General features: G+C 44.2%; 1 protein-coding gene across 4 annotated transcripts in view; it reads right to left on the bottom strand.

The window, feature by feature from the left end:
* Nucleotides 1-7,930, bottom strand: part of LOC144499645 (uncharacterized) — a 115,652-nt gene extending 107,722 nt beyond the window's left edge. The window contains exons 1-2 of one of the 4 annotated variants that reach the window (XM_078221864.1): nucleotides 7,560-7,930; nucleotides 4,427-4,552 (exon numbers count right to left, since the gene is read on the bottom strand). In XM_078221864.1, coding sequence (XP_078077990.1) covers nucleotides 4,427-4,552; nucleotides 7,560-7,673 — 240 coding nt within the window. In that variant the 5' untranslated portion in view covers nucleotides 7,674-7,930. The remainder of the gene's footprint in view (nucleotides 1-4,426; nucleotides 4,553-7,559) is intronic. The other 3 variants (XM_078221909.1, XM_078221899.1, XM_078221874.1) reach the window with 3 other exon arrangements.
* Nucleotides 7,931-18,330: the final 10,400 nt, after the last annotated feature.

The raw sequence follows: 18,330 nt of genomic DNA, 5'->3' as shown, positions 1-18,330 counted from the left end.
CTGGTCTGGCCTACATGTGACACCAGAGCCACAGCAATGTGGTTGATGCTCAACTGCCCTCGGGCAACTAGAAATAGGCATCAAATGCTGGCCAGCCAGCGACGCCCATGTCCCACGAATAAATAAAATGGTGGAAAAAACCATCACTGGCTTCGGTGGATCCGGTGACACATTCCCCATCCAACATTGGACACGGACAATTTCTGGGACAATTCCACCCTTATGGTGAGAGTAGTGGTGAAAGAAACCCCTAGAGGCTATCTTTCGATCCCTATTTTATAATAATTCTCACTGCCTCTTCCCCTTCTGACCATCTTCCAAATCCTACAGCTGGATAGAGCTCCGGTTAAATCCCATCTGGAGTATTCATTGCTGGAGGCTGTGCTTCAGTGAGGATACATTGGCCTGGTGAGGGATTGGGGGCTGTGAGGAGGTGGTGCACAGTTTAGATTCAGCAGAATGATACCAAGGCTAAAAGAGTTAAATGATGAGGACTGGTTGCATAGAATAGACTTGATTATAGAAGGATAAAGGGTGATCTGACTGAGATGTTGAAGATGTTTAAAAATTTTGACAGAGTTGATAGGGAAAAAATACTTCCTTTGGTACGCGGGTTTCCTCCGGGTGCTCCACTTCCCTCCCACACTCCAAAGGTGTGCAGGTTAGGTTGATTGGCCATGATAAATTGTCCCTTTGTGTCAGGGGGATTAGCAGGGCAAACACGTGGGGTTACGGGGATAGGGCCTGGATGGAATTGTGGCTGGTGCAGACTGGGTGGGCCAAATGGCCTCCTTTTGTACTGCTGGTATTCTAGGGATTCAGGATAGTCCAAGGGTGAAGACAAAAAGTGGCCTTACTTCCTCAGGAACTTAAGCATTTTCTAAAGAAATGAAGTTATTTTGAAATATGGGGAGTTATTTTGCGATAGAAATTTTGCAAATAATGCAGAATCAAAAATTTTCAGAAGAGAAATGTTCAATGTTCTGAGAAATATGTAGGAGGAAATCCCTCAGCCCTCAAATGTTTCAATTGCAGGATGAAGTCTGCATTTATTATAAGTGTTGACGCAGGAATTTATGATGCTAACAATGTTGGCACAAATATCTAACAAAAAGAATGACAGCAGGAATTAAGTTTTTTAGACAGGAAATCTATGCAGACATAAGATTTTTAATCAGTTATTGGTCTATCAGTCATGCAGGAGAAAGTTATGGTGATAGGATGTTGTATGAAGAATGGTGGGAGGAGGTGTGTGCGGATGGACCAGTTAGGAAAACGTCCTGTCTGCATGCTGTAATATCTGCTTACTGGTAGGGAATCTATGCCATGTACAGTCACTTAGACTTAAAAGGGAGGGTATAAACGGGGCAATACATACAGAAGTAATTCAAATACAAATTCAACATCCTACATTCTGCCTTTGTTCTGCTTCATATTCGACTTTATTTTATTACTTATAGCTAAATGGAAAAACATACAGAGTTTGGAAAACAGAAAGTTACTGTTGGTTGCATTGCCTCTGCAATATAGTACAGTTTATGACACACCACAACAGGCATGAGGATGAATTATACTATGAACAATTTACCAGGGCTGTTTCCATTGTAATTGTGAATATTGGGATTTACAATGAAAAAAGTTGACAGCAAGTGTTTGCAATCATACCAATTTCAATATAATGTAAGTGACAGTAGAGGTGATTTGAAAGGTTATTTTAAATTTATAAGCTGATGAACATTTTGAATAACCTGACTCTTTGCAACCTCCAACATTCACTCCCCTGTTCGAGTCACCTTTCCAAACACAGGAGATTTAACACCTGCTCCTTTACTTCCTCCCTTCCCATTGTCTAAGGCCCAAAACACTCCTCCCAGGTAAAACTGTGATTAACCTGCAATTCTTTCCATTTATTATACGGTACTGTAGTCACAGCTCTAGATAAGGGGGACCAAATGCTGACTGGGTTACCACTTTGCCGAACACCTCCATTCAGTTTGGAAATATCCCATCCATTGACTCTACCCGCTGCCTCGGCAAAGCACAGTAAGAAGTTTAACAACACCAGGTTAAAGTCCAACAGGTTTATTTGGTAGCAAAAGCCACACAAGCTTTCGGAGCTCCAAGCCCCTTCTTCAGGTGAGTGGGAATTCTGTTCACAAACAGGGCATATAAAGACACAAACTCAATTTACATGAATAATGGTTGGAATGCGAATACTTACAACTAATCAAGTCTTTAAGAAACAAAACAACGTGAGTTGTATATTATCGGCAAAGCAGCCAGCATAATTAAGGACCCCACACACCCCGGACATTCTCTCTTCCACCATCTTCCATCGGAAAGAAGATACAAAAGTCTGGGGTCACGTACCAACCGACTCAAGAACAGCTTCTTCCCTGCTACTGTCAGACTTTTGAGTGGACTTATCTTGCATTAAGTTGATCTTTCTCTACACCCTAGCTATGACTGTAACACTACATTCTGCACTCTCTTGTTTCCTTCTCTATGAACGGTATGCTTTGTCTGTATAGTGCGCAAGAAACAATACTTTTCACAGTGTGTTAATATATGTGACAATAATAAATCAAATCAAATCAAATATAACCCCCAGCTTCCAGTCGCCTGTCATTTTAATTCTACTCCATTCCCCCTCTGACTTCTCCATCTTTAGCTTCCTACAATACTACAATGAAGCGTGACAGAAACTCGCTCGAGTTGCCATAAAATCTGTTTCCTGCTATTCCATTTAAAATACCATGTTGGAAAGCATAACGTTCTACACTCTTGTCCAGCCACACTTCCACTATCCCCATGGTACATAGAAAACAGTCAATGCCAAACTTGTTAGTCTTGACTTAGCCAGCAGCGTCCTCTAGTGGCTCAAACCTCATTTAACACACATCAGAAAATAAACTTGTGTTTATATTCCACCTCTCACAACCTCTGGACATCAAAGTATTCTTGAAATGCAATCTCTGTTGTAATGTAACAAATGTTGCAGCCAATGAGTGCTCAACAAGTTTCTATTCGAAAAAAGTGATAATTGGACAGGTAATCTGTTTACAGTTGTGATGGGTGGGATGGTTTTAAAAGTTTATTTATTAGTCACAAGTAGGCTCACATTCACACTGCAATGAAGTTACTGTGAAAATCCCCTAGTCACCACACTCCGGCACCTGTTCAGGTACACTGAGAGAGAATTTAGCATGGCCAATGCACCTAAGCTGCACATCTTTGGACTGTGGGAGGAAACTCTCGGAGCACCCGGAGGAAACCCACGCAGATACGGGGGGAACGTGCAAACTCCACACGGACAATGACCCAAGTTGGGAATTGAACCCGGGTCCCTGGCACTGTGAGGCAGCAGTGCTAACCACCGTGCCACCTTGCCACCCCAAAGTGGCAAAGTGGTTAGCACTGCTGCCTCATAGTGCCAGGGACCCGGGTTCGATTTCAGCCTTGGGTAACTGTCTGCATGGAGTTTGCACAATCTCCCCATGTCTGCGTGGGTTTCCTCCGGTTGCTCTGGTTTCCTCCCACAGTCACAAAGTTGCGCGGGTTAGGTGGATTAGCCGTGATAAATTACCTCTTAGTATCCCAAGATGTAGCGAGGCAAATACATGGGGCTACGGGAATAGGGCAGGGGAGGGGGCGTAGGTAATTCACTCTGTCAGAGAGTCAGTGCAGACATGACGGGCCGAATAGCCTTTTTCTGCACTGTAGGGATTCTATGATTCTGTGATTGACCGAGAGATAAATATTGGCCAGGCTTTCAGGGAGAACTGCTCTTCTTCCCTACCCTGGGATCTTTTGCACCCACCTACCAAGGTAGGCAGGCCCTTGACTGATCTGAAAGTTGGCAGGTAGTAGGTACCCAATGCAATGTAAGGGAATTGCTGCTGTACTGTTTAGTCACTAATCACAGTAACCTGCTTTTAGTTCTTTCCATTAATAATGGTCAATTCATAAGGGAGAGGTGGAAAAGGTTAATGGAAATAAATTAAATCTCAATGTGAAATTTCCAATAGAAATCATTTAGCAATATAATGTGGTCGCTTGTGTTCCAAATTTGACATGTTTACACTTGTGAATGGGTTTAGTATTGCAACAGAACACACGCAGAGTTCCTCAAACAGCATGAACTCAGCCTGCCTGAACAAAACAGTGGCCCCAGTGACCGAGAACAAAATGGCAGTCTCAGCATCTGGCAGTGGCAGCCATGTTTAATTCACAGCAGTGAGAACTGCTCCTTCAAAGAGAGGGCGTGATACTACCTCACAAGGTGATGTCTGTGTCTTTGGAGACAGGGCTGCACCATATTTGGGCAATAGCATTTTAATATGAGGCGATGGACTTGCCCAACTGTTCATTGATTCTGTGGTGGAGGAGTTAATTTAACGTTATTCGTGCTATCAAAATGACTCACATCAGTTGCTTTCTTCTCTGCTAGCTCCAGCTTTCCTTGAGTGTTTCGCAAGGTTTCGGAGCACTTGTCAAGCTCGTCTTCGGTTGTTTTTTGCTTCTTCTGCAAACTGGTGATCTCTTCTTCCAGCTAAAGAATCAACAAAGATTATATTGATAAATTTAAAGCTATATGACATTCCAGCACAAAAATGTACCTGACCAATCGTTCATTTCTGTGCGTCCATTTTGCTGCTACTGAAAGTTTAATACTTAAAATGGTGGCTCAGTTGCTAACACATTTAAATCCTCCCAGGCCAGGGGTTTCATAGCATCCCTACAGTGCAGAAGGAGGCCATTTGGCCCATCTAGTCTGCACCAACCACAATCCCATCCAGGCCCTATTCCCATAACTCCACATATTTACCCTGCTAATCTCCCTGATACTAGGGTCAATTTGCCATGGTCAATCAACCTAACCCACATATTTTTGGACAGTGGGAGGAAACCGGAGTACCTGGAGGAAACCCAAGCAGACACGGGGAGAATGACACAGGTTGAGACACAAAAATCAAGACCAATGCTCCAGTGCCATGCTGAAAGAGTGCTGCACTGTCAGAGGTGCCATTTTCAGATCAGATGTTAAAGTGCGGTCCCCATCTGCCTGGTTGGGTGGATGTAGAAGATCCCAAAGCAGGATTTCAAAGAAGAACAGGGGAATTATCACCGGTCTCCTGGCCAATATTTATCCATGATGTGGAGATGCCGGCATTGGACTGGGGTAAACACAGTAAGAGTTTTAACAACACCAGGTTAAAGTCCAACAGGTTTATTTGGTAGCAAATGCCATTAGCTTTCGGAGCCCTGCTCCTTCGTCAGATGGAGTGGGTATCCACTCCATCTGACGAAGGAACAAGGCTCCGAAAGCTAATGGCATTTGCTACCAAATAAACCTGTTGGACTTTAACCTGGTGTTGTTAAAACTCTTACAATATTTATCCCGCAGACAATGTCACAACAAATAGGCTATCTGATCACTGTGAGAGTTTGCTAAGTGCAAATTATCTTTCATTCACCCATAGAACCCCCACAGTGCAGAAGGAGGCCATTCAGCCCATCAAGTCTGCACCAGCTCTCTGACAGAGCATTTTAACCAGGCCTACCACCCCACCTTATCCATCATACCTACGCATCTTTGGACACTAAAGGCCAATTTATCAAGGCCAATCGACCTGACCCGTACATCTTTGGACTGTGGGAGGAAACCTGAGTGCCCGGAGGAAACGCAGGCGGACAAGGGGAGAACGTGCAGACAGTGATTCAAGGTGGGTATTGAATCCAGATCCCTAGCGCTGTGAAGCAGCAGTGCTGACCACTGTGCCACCATGCAGCCCTAGTTAGTTGCCACATTTCCTGCTTTACAAATGCGTCAACACTTCAGAAAGTATTTCATTGGCTGTAATGTGCTTTGGGATGTCCAGTGGTCGCTATAAAAATGCACGTCATTATTTTTATAACATGAGCTTAATAAATGTGACATTCTTCCACTATTGTCCTTTTGAAATATTTCATCACCAAGTTCCAGATATTTGTCAGTTAATTTATTTTGATATTAAACCAGCTGTCATATACATGGTCTCAGGGTTCCTGAGCTAAGGAAAGGAAAATCCTCCAGGGTTGTTTTCTATTGGAAGCTGGATGTGTGTGTGTGGATGGGGACAATGTCCAGCTTGGTTGTGATGCCTCCTGCAGTAGGATAACCTGCTGCCATTTTGTCTGGATTCATACCGGAACAACTTAATAAAAAAAGTATAAGGGGATATTGGGAACAGGTGGGAAGGTGGATTTGAGACCAGGGAGAGGTCGGCCATGATCTGATTGAATGGCGGAGCAGGCTCCAAGGGCTGAATTTGCCTCCTTCTGCTCCTAATTCCTGTGTCCCTACGAAATGTAGTCACCTCAGTGAGGCATCAGAAAGCTCTACCCTGGCAAGGATCGTTACATTTCAGGAGAAAAAGGGAAAGGCGGGGAAACTGGGAAGAAAATACCAGTCACAAACAAACTTTTATCCTGAACTAGCTGCCTGAACCATACATATTTCGCACATTTGTCAGAAAGTTGAGGGGGGAGGGGAGTGAGAGAATCCTCTAAAAACAGTTCAATGTGGAAAACAACGCCAAGGTGACTTGCCAGTAGTCAGATTTACAGCGTTATGCGTTCACATGTCACCGCTCATCCAGGATTTGTGAGTTCCAAATATGTGCTTTATTCTTCAACTTGTGAAAGACCCTGAAAAATTCCTTCAGCATTTCCCCTTTCACCCTCTCTCCTGACATACCTTAGAAATCATAGAAACCCTACAGTGCAGAAGGAGGCCATTCGGTCCATCGAGTCTGAACCGACAACAATCCCACCCAAGCCCCTATCCCTGCTTAGTTACCCTGCTAACCCCGCTAACCTATCACATCCCGGGACGCTAAGGGTTAATTTAACATGTCCAATGCACCTAACTCGCACATCTTTCGGACTGTGGGAGGAAACCGGACTACCCGGAGGGAACCCACGCCGACACGGGGAGAATGTGCAAACTCCACACAGACAGCGACCCAAGTAGGGAATTGAATCCAGTCCCTGGAGCTGTGAGACAGCAGTGCTAACCACTGTGCTACCGTGCCGCCCCTACTCTTCTTGCGTAACATTCGACTTTCATTTAGGGGCGACAGCCAAAGCCTCACCCTTTCCCCCCAAAAAAATAACCATGTCAAAATATTTGAGAAAGGCACAGTCAACCTATTAGTCTGGCCAGGAGTTAAAGGTAGAGTGGTGCCTGTACACGGTTTCACAACTGGGAGGTGATACACACTGAAATTAGAGTGTGTTTTACTGACTCTTCATGTCAAAAGCTTCAAATCCATTTCATATTCATTTCCCACAGTGAATATTTTACACTTTCAGGGGAGAGGGGAGTGGGTGCTGGCTGTAATCAACAAAGTACTCAACATGAGAGCTATTTCAGAGAAAACAATCATCTTCATGTTAATCACTTAACAAAAACACTGTCCCCGATTTAAGAAGAGGACTGAGGGGGGGTGACTTCACCCCCACAATCGTGTCTTTAGAAATATCCATTAAACTCCTGGGGTTCACCCCGTCCCTACCTGCATACACCTGTCCTCAGCCGCCTTCTTATCAACTTCTGCCTGATCGGCTTTGTCCATGGCATTTTCCTTTTCCAATTTCAGCATTTGCATCTTCTTCTTGAGGGCATCCATGGTCTTTGGTTACTTTTTGTTTTTTATAAAAGTAAAACCTTTGATCTTGAATTTGCGAAGAGGAGAGCTGTGTTGTGGAGTGAGAGAAGTTCAGACTGCTCCTGGAGCTAAGCTGGGCTGAAGAGTCGCGCCTGGGGCTGTGCAGGGGGTGGGGGGAAATAAGGAGCTGCCTCTGCTGTAGGTGGGCTTGGGGGAGGCTGGATTTCCGGGGCAATGAAACAGAGAGGCGATGACTCCTTTTGGAAAGGGTTGAAAGGATGGTGGCGAGTGTGAATGTGGGCGGTGCTGAGACATTGCTGAGACGTGGCCATTGCTCAAGCTGCCTGTCTTTAAACTCAGTTAAACTCAGACAGGGAAGGAGAAAGGAATGTGTGTCTGCTTTTGTTACATATCCATGATGTGTGTACCGTGCAGAGGCTGGGAGAATTCAGCTCTCTAGCTGAGAGCCCGGGGCTGGCTCGGAAAGTCCCTGTACCCACTCAAACCCCCCCCCCCCCCCCCACCTCCAGTCCTGATCCACATTTTCCCCATCATTCAACATTAACTCAGCCCTGTTCATCATCAGCTTCTTTCCTCTGTTACCGAGTTGTCCACAACGTCTTTCACTTTCATCCCCTTTTTATTTCAGACTTTTAACCCACTTCAGCCCTGCAGTTTGGAATGAGTGTATTTGCTGGTTACAGTTCTCTGTGCCTCACAGCACATTGCAAGGTTCAAATCTCTGCAAGCTTCCCCAGTTCCTGGTTATGAAGGGATATGGAATAAGTGCGGGTCACCGGAGTTAAGGTATAGCGCGCAAGAAACAATACCTTTCACTGTATGCGACATGTGACAATAATAAATCAAATCAAATCAGAAGATGAGCCCTGATCCAGTTGAAGGGTGGCACTCAGTGTCTTACTCCTGTTCCGGTGTTGTGGCCCTTATTGATTTGGGTAATTGAATCTGGCCACAAATCCCAGCTGAGATCTTGTAATGGTTTGTTGCTGGATTATGTATCATCAACTGCAGCCACAAACTCCACCCCACCCATCCCAATCTATCTTGTCCCCCTCCCCAGCCACTCTTGTAGGCTAAACCAACCTATTCACTGTGTGCATGTCCTATTTGACCTGTGCTGAGATCTGGATTTAGAATCCATAGAATCTCCACAGTGCGGAAGGAGGCCGTTTGGCCCATCGAGTCTGCACCCACTCTCCCAAAGAGCATCTAATTCCCATTCCTTTTGACTGTCTTCAGTTCCCTTTCACACTATCAGATTATGGGATACAAGATCCGGGCGCCTGAACCAATAACAATTATATAGGAGCCTTCACTAGCATCAGATATTGTGAAATTGTGAAAAGTTAAAACATCTGATGCACTTCAGATCTACAATATTGTTTGGATAACAGATTTTCAGAAACATGAAAATGTAACTAGTTTACCCTATGTATACTGGATCACCCACCATAATGACCCAGTTCTCATTTTCCAATGATCTGTTTGCTAGTCTTTAAGCTCATTTCAACCCTACATTTCTGTGTCATCTCTGCCCTCCAGCCCTCAACTCTTTGCAACTCATTGATAAAAAGCAAATTACTGCGGATGCTGGAATCTGAATCAGAAACAGAAAATGCTGGAAAATCTCAGCAGATTTGACAGCACATATGGAGAGAGGCATTCTTGGGGAAAAGTACCGAAGGAAAGTGGAGGATTTTCAAGGAATGTTTGTCTGGAGCTCTGCATGACAACGTTCCGATGAGACAGGGGGGTGTTGGTAGGGTACGGGAACCGTGGTGCACGAAGGTTGTGATGAACCTGGTGAATAAGAAAAGAGAGGCGTACAGAAGGTTCAGAGAGCTAGAAGGTGTTAAGGATTTAGAGGAGTATACGGGATGTAGGAAGGAGCTTAAGAAGGAAATTAGGAGAGCAAGAAGGGGTCATGAGAAGGCCTTGGCGGGTAAGATTAAGGAGAATCCCAAGGCTTTCTACAAATATGTCAAGAGTAAAAGGATGAGATGTGAAGGCATAGGACCCTTAAAAGGTGAAGGGGGAAAAGTTTGTGCGGAACCGTTAGAAATGGCGGAGCTGCTTAATGAATACTTTACCTCGGTATTCACGGTGGAAAGGGATCTGGGTGGTTGTACTGCTGGTTTGCGGTGGACAGAAAGGATCGAGCATGTGGACATAAAGAAAGAGGATGTGTTGGAACTATTGAATGGCATCAAGGTTGGTAAGTCGCCGGGACCGGATGGGATGTACCCCAGGTTACTGTGGGAGGCGAGGGAGGAGATTGCGGAGCCTTTGGCGATGATCTTTGCATCGTCGATGGAGACGGGAGAGGTTCCGGAGGATTGGAGGATTGCAGATGTGGTCCCTATATTCAAGAAAGGGAACAGGGACAGCCCGGGAAATTACCGACCGGTGAGTCTAACCTCAGTGGTTGGTAAGTTGATGGAGAGGATCCTGAGAGACAGGATTTATGATCATCTAGAGAAGTTTAGTATGATCAAAAGTAGTCAGCACGGCTTTGTCAAGGGCAGGTCGTGCCTTACGAGCCTGGTTGAGTTCTTTGAAAATGTGACCAAACACATTGACGAAGGAAGAGCGGTGGATGTGGTCTATATGGACTTCAGCAAGGCGTTCGATAAGGTCCCCCATGCAAGACTTCTTGAGAAAGTGAGAGGGCATGGGATCCAAGGGGCTGTTGCCTTGTGGATCCAGAACTGGCTTGCCTGCAGAAGGCAGAGAGTGGCTGTGGAGGGGTCTTTCTCTGCATGGAGGTCAGTGACCAGTGGAGTGCCCCAGGGATCTGTTCTGGGACCCTTGCTGTTTGTCATTTTCATAAATGACCTGGATGAGGAAGTGGAGGGATGGGTTGGTAAGTTTGCTGACGACACCAAGGTAGGTGGTGTTGTGGATAGTTTGGAGGGATGTCAGAAGTTGCAGCGAGACATAGATAGAATGCAAGACTGGGCGGAGAAGTGGCAGATGGACTTCAACCCGGATAAGTGTGTGGTGATCCATTTTGGCAGATCCAATGGGATGAAGCAGCAGTATAATATGAAGGGTACCATTCTTAGCAGTGTAGAGGATCAGAAGGACCTTGGGGTCCGGGTCCATAGGACTCTTAAATCGGCCTCGCAGGTGGAGGATGCGGTCAAGAAGGCGTACGGCGTACTGGCCTTCATTAATCGAGGGATTGAGTTTAGGAGTCGGGAGATAATGCTGCAGCTTTATAGGACCCTGGTTAGACCCCACTTGGAGTACTGCGCGCAGTTCTGGTCACCTCATTACAGGAAAGATGTTGAAGCCATTGAAAGGGTGCAGAGGAGATTTACAAGGATGTTGCCTGGATTGGGGGGCATGCCTTATGAGGATAGGTTGAGGGAGCTTGGTCTCTTCTCCCTGGAGAGACGAAGGATGAGAGGTGACCTGATAGAGGTTTACAAGATGTTGAGAGGTCTGGATAGGGTAGACTCTCAGAGGCTATTTCCAAGGGCTGAAATGGTTGCTACGAGAGGACACAGGTTTAAGGTGCTGGGGGGTAGGTACAGAGGAGATGTCAGGGGTAAGTTTTTCACTCAGAGGGTGGTGGGTGAGTGGAATCGGCTGACGTCGGTGGTGGTGGAGGCAAACTCGTTGGGGTCTTTTAAGAGACTTCTGGATGAGTACATGGGATTTAATGGGATTGAGGGCTATAGATAGGCCTAGAGGTGGGGATGTGATCGGCGCAACTTGTGGGCCGAAGGGCCTGTTTGTGCTGTGGCTTTCTATGTTCTATGTTCTAGAATAGAGATGACATTTTGAGTCAGGATGACCTGTCAAGACCCTTCAGATCAGCTTAGACTTTCCAGCATTTTCTGTTTTGGATGTCTTTATAACTCTGTTGATTTGCTTTTAGCGGAATAGGTGTTGCTTATTTTCCAATTTCCAGCACTGACAAAGGATGTATACCATAGACTATAAGACATTGGAGCAGAATTAGGCCACTCGGCCCATCGAGTCTGCTCCGCCATTCAATCATGGCTGATATTTTTCTCATCCCGATTCTCCTGCCTTTTCCCCATAACCACTGATCCCCTTATTAATCAAGAACCTATCTATCTCTGTCTTAAAGACACTCAATGACCTGGCCTCCACAGCCTTCTGCGGCAAAGAGTTCCACAAATTCACCTCTGGCTGAAGAAATTCCTCCTCATCTCTGTTTTAAAGAATTGTCCCTTTAGCCTGAGGTTGTCCCCTCTGGCTCTAGTTTTTCCTACGAGTGGAAACATCCTCTCCACATCCACTCTATCCAGGCCTCGCAATGTTTATCTGTACTTTTATATATACATGCATATTACATTTGTATACATATATATTATCTGTACTTTTATATATACCTGCAATGTTTATCTACACTTTTTCTTCATTTCATTTCTCAAGCATTTTCTGTTTTCAAGATTCAAGATGATGCCGGACTTCTTGCGAACTGTGCCCAGCATACCCTCTAATTCTATCTTTCACTCTTGTTCTGATCTTTCTCTACACCCTAGCTGTGACTGTAAAATTCTGCACCCTCTCCTTTCCTTCTCCCCTATGTACTCAGTGAATGGTATGTTTTGTCTGTATAGTGCGCAAAAAACAATACTTTTCACTGCATACCAATATATGTGACAATAATAAATCAAATCAAAATTAACATTTTTTTGATTGCCACATTTCTATGCACGTTCTGATGGCACATTACAGTATTTCAGTGGTTCTTTTGCAAAAAGATCTGTAGTTAAGAGTGGGATTTTCCAGCCACACTCGCCCCAAGACCGGAAAATTCCACCTGAAGTCAACAGACCTTTGCATGGTCTGTGTCCCACCTACTACGATTCCTGTGGTGGGCAGGATGAAAAAATTCCGCCCTAAGGGTCAGATCCCAGAATAAACTTATCCCAAAGAATTACAACTGGTTTAATGTCAGTAAGGACACATACTTTATTATTAAACTGGGTCCTATGATGGAGCTGACAGAGGAGCTTTATCCATTTTCAGCCTGCATTACCAATGTGGAGAGCAGATTTTGATTTGATTTATTGTCACATGTATTAACATAGTGAAAAGTATTGTTTCTTGCACACTATACAGACAAAATATACCATTTATAGAGAAGGATATGAAAGAGTGCAGAATGTAGTGTTACAGTAATAGCTAGGGTGTAGAGATAGATCAACTTAATGCAAGGTAAGTCCATTCAAAAGTCTGATGGCAGCAGGGAAGAAGCTGTTCTTGAGTCGGTTGGTACGTGACCTCAGACTTCTGTATCTTTTTCCCGAAGGAAGAAGGTGGAAGAGAGAATGTCCGGGGTGCGTGGCGTCCTTAATTATGCTACCTGCTTTGTCGAGGCAACGGAAGTGTAGACAGAGTCATTGGATGTGAGGTTGGTTTGTATGATGGATTGGGCTACATTCATGACCTTTTGTAGTTCCTTGTGGTCTTGGGCAGAGCAGGAGCCATACCAAGCTGTGATACAACCAGAAAGAATGCTTTCTATGGTGCATCTGTAAAAGTTGGTGAGAGTCGTAGCTGACATGCCAAATTTCCTTAGTCTTCTGAGAAAGTAGAGGCGTTGGTGGGTTTTCTTAACTATAGTGTAAGCATGGGAGGACCAGGGCAGGTTATTGGTGATCTGGACACCTAACAACCTGAAGCTTTCGAACCCTTCTACTTCATCCCCATTGATGTAGACAGGGGCATGTTCTCCTTTACGCTTCCTGAAGTCAATGACAATCTCCTTCGTTTTGTTGACATTGAAGGAAAAATTATTGTTGCCGCACCAATTCACAGATTCTCTAACTCATTCCTGTACTCTGTCTCGTCATTGTTTGAGATCCGACCCACTATGGTGGTGTCGTCAGCAAACTTGAAAATCGAATTGGAGTGGAATTTGGCCACACAGTCATAGGTGTATAAGGAATATAGTAGGGGGCTGAGAACACAGCCTTGTGGGGCACCGGTGTTGAAGATGATCGTGGAGGAGGTGTAGTTGCCTATCCTTACTGATTGTGGACTGTGAGTTAGGAAGTTCAGAATCCAATCGCAGAGGGAAGTGCCGAGGCCCAGGCCACAGAGTTTGGAGATGAGTTTCGTGGGAATAATAGTGTTGACGGCTGAGCTGAGGTCAATAAATAGGAGTCTGACATAGGTGTCCTTGGTTATCTAGGTGTTCCAGGGTTGAGTGCAGGGCCAGGGAAATGGTGTCTGCTGTGGACCTGTTGCGGCAGTAGGCAAACTGTAGTGGATCCAGGTAGTCCAGGAGGCTGGAATTGATTCGTGCCATGACTAACCTTTCGAAGCACTTCATAATGATGGATGTCAGAGCCACCGGCTGATAGTCATTAAGGCACGCTGCTTGGTTTTTCTTAGGTACCGGAATGATGGTCATCTTCTTGAAGCAGATAGGGACCTCAGATTGTTGTAAAGAGAGGTTGATGATGTCTGTGAATACCTCCGCCAGCTGATCCGTGCAGGATCTGAGTGCATGTCCAGGTACCCCATCCGGGCCAGTTGCTTTCCGTGGGTTGACCTTTAAGAAAGCTGCTCTGACATCTGCAATGGTGACCCCAGATACAGGTTCATCCAGAGTGGAGGGCATGCTCTTGCTGACCTCTTGCTCAAACAGGCATAGAATGCGTTGAGCTCATCAGGGAGGGGTGCGTTGGAGCCGGCGATTTTACATGCCTTCATCTTGTAGCCTGTTATGTCTTGCAGACCTTGCCATAGTCAGTGGGGGATTTTGCAATCCTCAGATGCATCTCGAGTGCCTTTTTCTGTTTCATCAGCTGCTGGAAAAGTCCATGGACAGATCAATGACAAAATCATTAATACACTTTTGAGAACTTGTTAATTTATTGTACTTTGGTGTGGAATTGGCATGTTCTTCCCATGTCTACATGGGTTTCCCCCCACAGAGCAAGGAGTGTAGGTTAGGTGGATTGACCATGCTAATTGGCCTTAGTGTCCCAAGATGTGTAGATTAGGGGGTTGGCCATGGGAAATGTTTGTGGTTACAGGGATAGGGTGGCAAACATACTCTGTCAGAGAGAATTGGTGCAGACTTGATGGGCTGAATGGCCTCATTACGCAGTGTAGGTTTTCTATGAATCTATGATTCTCCTTGAGGATCCCCCTGAGAAAAGGAGGTATAGCTTTATTCACCTTGAGAAAGAATCTGTATAAGTTAGAAGTTGACAGTATTGATCAACACATTATTGTATTATGATGAAACTCCCAGTTATGTCATTATACCACAGGTATGAATGAGTCTCAGAGCAGCAGCTGTGGTGCCACATACCAGGGATACGTCATTCTCTATGAGTTGCTCTCGATGCAGAAGCAAGGAAACTAATCATACACAGTGTTGTCCGTGGCCTTGTTAAGTCTTAATCTTATTTGAGAGTGGCCAAGAGTTTTATCTCTCCTGATGTTAAAAGTTAGTGGTTTGGTTTAAGTATTAGCCCAGTGAACAGCTTTTTAAACTTGGCTTTACTTGGCTAGGCAAGAGCTACAATGGAGAGGGCAGGCTGAGAATGCCACAATGAGCTTCTCTCACAACACATGACTGCACTTGAGAGGGAGAGTCAGATTGATGACTTAATTCATGAGTAATACTGCTTGCCTTGACATTGCTGTGCCTCTAAATCCACTTTGCATCAACGTTTTAGCTTATTCATGAGATGTGAGCATTGCTAGCAAGGCCAGTGTTTATTGCCCATCCCTACTTACCCTTGAGAATGTGGTGGTGAACCACTTTCTGGAACCACCGCAGTCCATGTGCTGCAAGTTCACCTCTGGGGCTGTTAGGAAGGAAGTTCCAGGTTTTTGACTCGGTGACAATGTGGGGATGGTGATATAGTTCTAAGTCAGGATAGCACGGGACTTGTAGGGGAACTTGCAGCTGGCAGTGTTCCTATGCTTCTGTCACCCTTGTGCTTCCAGGTGGTAGAGGTCTTGGGTTTGGAAAGTACTGTCTATTGAGGCTTGATGATTTTCTGTGGTGCACCTTGTTAGATGATACACACTGCTGCACTGTGTGCCCAAGTTGGAGGAAGTGAATGTTGAAGGTTCTGGATGGGCTGCTAATTAGATGGGCTGCTTTGTCCTGGATGAGGTCAAGGTTCCTGAGTATTGTTGGAGCCACCCTCATTCAGGGAAGTGGTGAGTACTCCATTACACTCCTGACGTGTCTTGTAGATGGTGGACAGAACTTTGGGAGACAGGAGGTGCGTTACAGCAGAATTCTCAACTCCTGACCCATCTTTGTATTTATTATTCAATTATATCGTTAGTCCAGTTCAGTTTCTAATCAATGGGATCCTCCAGGAAGTTGGTATCCTACCATCAATATCCTGGGGGAGTTATTACTGACTGCAAATGCTAGATTGAGGGCTCATTTTCCCTCTCAAGTGAATATAAACTATCCTACTGCACTATTCGAAGAGCAAGGGTGCCCCTGATGCCCTGGCCAATATTTTTCCCTCATACATCACTAAAGATGAATTAACTCATAATTTCTTTCTTTGTGCAAAGGCCAGGTCCCACAAATGACAAATTGGTTGTTGTGTTTTCCTCCATTGCTACAGCGATTCCACTTCAAAAGTACCTCACTGGCTATGAAGTTGCAATGTCCACTGATCATGAAAATTATGATATAAACTCAAGTTCTATCTTATTGAGGCAGACAGAAACATTATGAAACTTCTTGTACTCTGACCATTATGAAGTTCTTACTTTGCAATTAACATTTGATCGGACTGACACACCTTTGACAGTATGGACCAGTATTTTCATGAAGTGTCAGCCCAGGCTATATCTCCAGTGAGGTGTGAATCCACAACCGTACTATTCTCACTAAGCCAATTGGATAGCCTCCCAAGTTTTCAAAAGATCAAACTTAAAATTGATTGCGTTTTGTCAATTTTTTGTATATCTTGCTATAATTATAGATATTCATTGTGATACTAGGCTGTGATGTCAGATGCATGCTTTTCTTTAACAAAGTAGCTCAGTTACCCTGTTAGTTGGTACTTTTAAAAATGGGAGTCCGGGGCAAAGGAAGATATCAGTTGTGTATAATGTGAAGGTTGGCAATGCATAAATTGGAGAACTGTAAAGAAGGTCTACTATCAAGTGCTGGCTATGGCACACATGCATGTAAGAATTCAGGCTCAACTCTCCGAGCCTGTAGTCATTACTGTTTTTCTCGTATGCTCTTTGGTTACTAATGAGGTAATCATTCATACTTGGACGAGTAGAAATATGGGATTCATCACTGGAGAGAGATATGTTGTGAATATTGTCTGGAATGTCTGTTGCATTCTAGAAAGCTCATGAACTTGACCAGTGAAAAAGTAGTTAAAATTTATTTTACTGGTTCAAATGGCAAGTCTTCACCCCAAATATTAACCCACCTTTTCTCCTTCGGATGCTAACAGATTTCTTGGACAGAGTATACATCAAGGAATAATGAGGGCTTGTAAAAAGTACTGCAATAATCATGGGAGATTTTAATCTTCAGATAGATCAGATGAATCAAATTGGTAATAGTAACTTGGAGGATGAATGCATCCGGGACAGTTTCTTAGAACAATAGGCTCTGAAACCAACCAGGAAACAGGCCATTAATGAGACAGGATTTAAAATCACTTCATTGTAAAGAATCCTCTAGGTAAGAGTGATCATAACATAATAGAATTGCATATTCAGTTTGGGTTTGAGAAATCTTGGTCTGAAACTAGTGTCTTAAATTTGAATAAAGGCAATTACAAGAGCATGAAGACAGAGTTGATTAAAGTGAACTCGGCAAATGGGTTAATAGCTAAGACAGTAAAGGGATAGGATTCTTCGAATCAGACAATATGAATTGGATAAGCGTTTGAAGAGGGATGCTGTAAAAGGCAGAGGAAAATCGTTTAGCCAGCGTCAATTGAAGAGCTAACATTCAATGTGCTAACATTGGCACAGATGTGAAGAATTGATGAATGGCTCCTTTCCATCTTGTAATTTCTATGTTTCTCATATGAAAAGTAAACCCAGCCCAGAAGAGGTTTAAAACAAAAGCCCTGGGAATTGGATAAATATTTGAAGGTGAATGTTGCAAGTCTATGGTGCAGAAAAAAAAAAATCAGGGAGTAATTGAAAAGATCTGGTGCAGGAAAGATGGGTCGAATGGCCTCCTCTCCATAGTGGACTCTGTTAGATTTTATGATCATCTCCACCCAGTTCTCCAGCTCATGAGATCACTGACTATGCAAAACAATAGTACAAATATATCCCCATGTGCTGGCAATTTACTCGCCTTCTGTGCACAATTTTGGAAGTTTAACAAGTCTAATTAAAGGATGAGCAATCTTCAGGAATGCAACTCAGCTTTGCTCAAGAGTGTGACCTATTATAGCTTCTCCAATTCCAGTTATGCAGTTAAATAACAAACCAGCACTTCTCTGCCCAGTTACTCATCCATTGTTGGGTCTTGAAATTAACTATGCAGACTCCGATAATCCCAGGCTTGGTTTTCAGTCTGTGTTAATTCAGCTTGGTTGGTTGAAGGGAAACAGTATCTGATGCGATAATTGAGTTTTTTTGTTTTTAATTGCGATCGTGTGATTTCGGTTGGAAAGCAAGAACTCTTGAGGGGGTAAAA

Source organism: Mustelus asterias, chromosome 1, assembly GCF_964213995.1.
Source record: "Mustelus asterias chromosome 1, sMusAst1.hap1.1, whole genome shotgun sequence".
In the NCBI taxonomy this organism is placed as follows: Eukaryota; Metazoa; Chordata; class Chondrichthyes; order Carcharhiniformes; family Triakidae; genus Mustelus; species Mustelus asterias.
The sequence above is the reverse complement of the archived record's forward strand: the minus strand, read 5'-3'. Positions and strand labels throughout refer to the sequence as shown.